General features: G+C 42.0%; 1 protein-coding gene across 1 annotated transcript in view; it reads right to left on the bottom strand.

Annotated features, from left to right (window-relative positions):
- Positions 1 to 584: 584 nt before the first annotated feature.
- Positions 585 to 4,968, bottom strand: part of pwp2h (PWP2 small subunit processome component) — a 25,940-nt gene continuing 21,556 nt past the window's right edge. The window contains exons 16-21 of the mRNA XM_014012009.1: positions 3,265 to 3,373; positions 3,100 to 3,165; positions 1,529 to 1,747; positions 1,301 to 1,451; positions 1,152 to 1,226; positions 585 to 823 (exon numbers count right to left, since the gene is read on the bottom strand). Of these exons, the coding sequence (XP_013867463.1) occupies positions 670 to 823; positions 1,152 to 1,226; positions 1,301 to 1,451; positions 1,529 to 1,747; positions 3,100 to 3,165; positions 3,265 to 3,373 (774 nt within the window). The 3' untranslated portion in view covers positions 585 to 669. The remainder of the gene's footprint in view (positions 824 to 1,151; positions 1,227 to 1,300; positions 1,452 to 1,528; positions 1,748 to 3,099; positions 3,166 to 3,264; positions 3,374 to 4,968) is intronic.

Here is a 4,968-nt window from a genome sequence, read left to right as displayed (position 1 = left end):
TCATTTCTGCAAAAGGATTCCCCACCAAGTATTGAGTGCATAACTGAACATAATTATTTGAAGGTCGACTTTTTGTATTTAAAACACTTTTCTTTTATTGGTCGGATGAAATATGGTAATTTTTTGAGATAGGGCTTTTTGGTTTTTCTTTACTTTTTTTTTTTTTGCCAAAATCATCAATTTTAAAACAATAAAAGGCTTGAACTACTTCAGTTGGTGTGCAATGAATCTAAAATATAAGAAAGTTTAATTTTTATCAGTACATTACAGAAAATAATGAACTTTATCACAATATGCTAATTTTTTGAGAAGGACCTATAGAAGTCTTGATTTGCACAACTGTTTCTCCTGCACCACCTGACAAACTCAATATAAAGTTTAATATAGTCATGGACACCTCCTTTAATCATAACTATGAATTGTTAAATTAAAAATAAAAGGAGTTTATAACATTTGATGCAAGACCACTAAATGTTCCATCTGACCAGCTCTGGTAGCCTGTTTGTTTTTACTTCAACTATACAGATTAAAAACAGTTATGTGAAAGAATTGAATCAGTGTGAATTCAAGTTAAAAACAACAGATTTATCCACATTATATATAAATTTATTTTAAAAAATCAGCCTAGGACATTACAGTTTAACAGATGTTGAAAGGAGACATTCTGGACTACAGGATCATCTCTGAGTCGTCTAAAGAGGCCTCGCTCATCTCCTCAGACAACCCTTCATCCTCCTCCTCCTCCTCCTCAGCAGGCCTCTTCACACCCCTCTGCTTGGAGAGCGCCACGGCGTAACGGATATTATACATGTTGAAGTCACAGCTGTGAAGAGAAAACACTTTTATCCATTTAATCTGAACCAGAAAGAGTCTGAAAAGCTAAAGATTTCAATGAAGCAGGGTTATTGAGGAAGGTTTACTTTCAGTGCTGGCTGCAGAAAGACAGACGCAGAAGATGTTTGTGTTTGTTTCTGTTAGCAAAATATCTCATGAACAACTTGAGAGATGTTGATGAAACTTTCAGGAAATAATCATTGAATGTACGTTTACAAATGATTAACTTTTACAGTAGATCCAACCCTGTTCAAGATGGCCACCACAACCAACTGATGTAAAAGTTTTGTAAAGAAAAAAAAAAGGCTGAGACGTACAGTTTGGACAGATTGTCAAAGTGTCTCTGGATGCTCTTCTGCAGCGCCTGCAGGGTGGGCAGGATGGAGCCGGACCTGCAAACACAAAATAAGTCCTTTCAGACACTCGGAACCAGAACGCTACAGTAAACCTGGACAACTGTCCTGACCTGTTCTTCAGCTTCTGACCGTGCAGCATGAGCAGGTTCTGAGCCCAGGTCATGTAGAACTGCAGGTGGCTCGACGCCTCCAAGCACTGCGCCACGAAGCCCAGCAGCTTCTCCACGTAAACATCAGGCAGAGACCCACAAACCACCGGGACTGCAACACAAACGCACACTCGTCACGTTTGACGGGTCAACTCTGTGCTGGTCCGGTTCTTAAAAAGACCCACTCACTCTGATCGTGTGGCACCGTCTCCAGGACTTCCTGCTTGAGGTCCTTTTCATTGAGTCTGAATGCCAGGACGATGGCCGACACCCACTGCTGGAGGCGGAGCTGCTTGCGAATGCTGGTGGGCGTCACGTCCAGGTCCAGATCGTACGGGTCGAACACCAGAGAGCTGTCGAGGGAGTAGACCAGCAGGCCCTCGGTGGTGGTGGCGGCCCAGCTACGACCTGCCAAGTGGAACTGCTTTATTCAAGTTTTAGTTATGAAAAAAAGGCTTTAAAGTACACATGTGCTTTTAATTATTCATTTGGGGTCGATATAAAGTGGAACTGGAACGCTTTGGTCTAAATCATCTCTGATTCTAACTCCACAATTCCTTTATTTCAGAAAAAAAGGGAAATGAGATATCTGAATAATCCAGGAAGAGGAGAGGAAAAAAAACTGATCTTGATCCAGTATGGCAGCCATGTTCTGGACATAGCCTAAAGGCCTTTTTATACTCCCTCTGAAGTTTATGTGTGATTGGTCTGAAGTTCGTTAGCCTGGTTTAAACCAGACCCTGTCCTTCACTTTGCTTCGTACAAGGGTCTGGACTTGATGCATAGAGAATCGATTTCTTGCAGGAGGCGTGGCCTCTGCTGAAGTTTAAAATGATTGGATCAGTTGGCTGCGATGTATGTCGCTGTGACAGAGGCTAAGCTAAGAAGCTAACCGGAAATAGCGTGTGCTGTAAACAACCCTACTGAGAGGAGAAATATACTGAGCCGAACGAGACGACTGTAAATGAGAGCTGCTGCTTTGTCAGATAAATTTATTTGAATTTGGAAGCCTTATCAACACAGACTGGCTTCATTCACTTCCTCCACTGCCGTATGCTAAACTAACTAGCAGAACATCGATGTCATTCAAAACTCCACCTTCTGTTCTCTGATTGGCCCAGGTAAAAATCTGCCAGTGAACTCCATCTCAATGGGAGAAGCCCCAGACGGAGCAGTGAAGGGAAACTAGAATTTAGCGGAGCTGCGTAGGAAGGCAAGGGCCAGGCTAGAAGTTCGTGGGCGTGTTTGTTTATGCTGAAATCACTCTGACGCTGCATTTTGCTCCAACTACCCGCTGCCCGAATGTGTCTGCTGTAACCAGAAACAGACATTTATAAAGATAGTCAAACGGCCAAAAACCCATGATTGGAGATAAAACAGATGTTTTGTACGAAGGAGTCCGTCTGTAGATAAGTGTGGCGTGTGAACCTGGATAGATTTGTGAAAAAATAACAGCGGATCGGAGTCGTCCCCCCCACCAGAGTGTAGACTCCAAGAAACACTGTGCAGTGACGTGTGCAACAGTGGGAGGGGTCTCCCAGCAGTTCAGCGCGGTGTGTCTCAGGAATTATGAAAAGTGTGTGGAAACAATGGTTGGAGTATGTGGAGACCTTTAAAGATAGACCTCCTCACACATTACTTGCTGGGGTGTTCAAATATGTAATTTTCCCTTTAATTTCTGAAACCAAAGGGTGTCCTGTGAGTTTTGACTCACCCTGTATAATCAGCCTGTGTTCACACCTGTGTACTGTTGCACCTACCGGTTGGAGAAAACCGCAGTGAGCTGACTTTGATCTCAGGTTTGAAGTGACGAGAGCTCATGTCGCCTTCAGAGAAGAAAAAAAACAGGAAGTGAATAAAAGTGCCTTCAAACATCAAGCTGGCACAAACAACTTGAAGTGTGGAGGCATGAATGTGGTTCACACCTCTCCGGACTCCTGGCAGGCTGATGTTGACCTCGTCTCCGTCACCAGCTCCTTCATCCACCAGAGCTAAACTCCCAAACTCTGTCATCTTCCTCCTGTCCAGGAACTCCTACAGAAGAAGGGAACAATCGAGTCTTCGCACAAACAATTGGCAAAAAAGTTGGGAAGTTGCGTAGAATGTAATAAAAAGCAAATGAAATGATTTTCAAATCAAGTCAAAATACTTTTATTCAGGATGGAACATAATAAACAAACAGCGAGGGTTCAGGCAGGTCAGCTCAGCGTCTGGAATCTTCTACAAGCATGCTGATATTTGTAAAGCCTTCACTGAAAACACCACCTGAATGACAGCATATGATGTTCTAGAACAGGTAGTGCTGGGCGGTATACCATTTTGTACCGAAAACCGCTTTTTATTTTTGTTATGATATGAATTTTCTGAATACCGGACATACCGGTTTAAATAGCCTGAACATGTTTCATCGCGGCCGCCAGTGAACTGTTTCCCGGGGGACACGTTTCCTCACAGCACCGCTTTGCGCATTAGCATGCTAACGTTATTGTTGGAGCAACTGGCGGCGGGTGGTGTGTTTCAGCCGCTTATATGGTCTGACGTAAAAAAAAACATTCTGTTTTCACCATCGCTGAATGTAGTAAACAGCTCTACAGTGACGTGCACGGTTAGATTTAACGCACTAAGTTAGAGACGTTAATGCATGGAGACTTTAACGTGCTTATTGTGAAAAGCCCGGGGTGAAGTAGTTTTGTAGTACAGCTGAGTTGACTGGTGTGCAAGGTGAGTCGTCCTTTTAAGTTTTATTAGCGCAACGATAGACCAGATAATGATTTTTTTTCTCAACTCTTCACTATCGGACCTAAATGCATGATTACTGTCTACAACCAGGCAAAGAAGAAAAGACGTACAAGAGGAGGGACACAGTGATACAAAGGTACAGTAAAAGAAAAAAGTCAATAAGCAAAGTTTGTACATTTTATTTTCTGCTGAGCTGTGAGGAAAAAAATACCGTCAAATACCGTGAAACCGGTGTAATTGTTGAAAATACTGCCCACCTCTAAGAACAGGGGTCTCCAACCTTTATCTCTTTAAGAGCTACTTTCACAAAATGAAATTGTCCGAGAGCTATTTTTTGCAACATTTAAATTTAACCATTGGAATTAGCTTGTTTTGCACAAAAAAAAACATTGTCTTCAGTTCACATGAAACTATCACAAAATAAATTGAATTTACGTGAGTTTTAGTGTTTGTGTTCTATTCATATTAGTTATTAGTATTTCACACTTGTAGGGGTTCCCTACCTACCTCGATTTCTGGTTTCTGATGGACATGGCTTGTTATGACTGTTTGGTGAAGAAAGTAGGATATATTCATTTCAGACTTCTTTTAAAGCATCTTGCATGGACCTTTGTGCTTGGAATTAGCATATCAGTCGTCGCCATGACTCCTCAGAAGAACATGAAAGGGTTGCATTCACACCTTCCAGCCAACCCCCAGAAGGACAATCTATTTACATTTCTTCAAAGAAAGGAAAGGTGTCATAACATTCCTTTAAGAACCTTCCAGCATGACTGAGAACAAAGGATCCCACACCTTAAGTAAATAAAGGGGAAAGATTGACCACTCTGTTCTTTTTAACTGTTTGCCCCTAAGAAGAGTGTTATAAATGTGTCTTTTGGTGTTAATTG

The sequence above is a fragment of the Austrofundulus limnaeus genome, unplaced genomic scaffold (genome assembly GCF_001266775.1).
Source record: "Austrofundulus limnaeus strain Quisiro unplaced genomic scaffold, Austrofundulus_limnaeus-1.0 Scaffold87, whole genome shotgun sequence".
Lineage (NCBI taxonomy): Eukaryota > Metazoa > Chordata > Actinopteri > Cyprinodontiformes > Rivulidae > Austrofundulus > Austrofundulus limnaeus.
The sequence above is the reverse complement of the archived record's forward strand: the minus strand, read 5'-3'. Positions and strand labels throughout refer to the sequence as shown.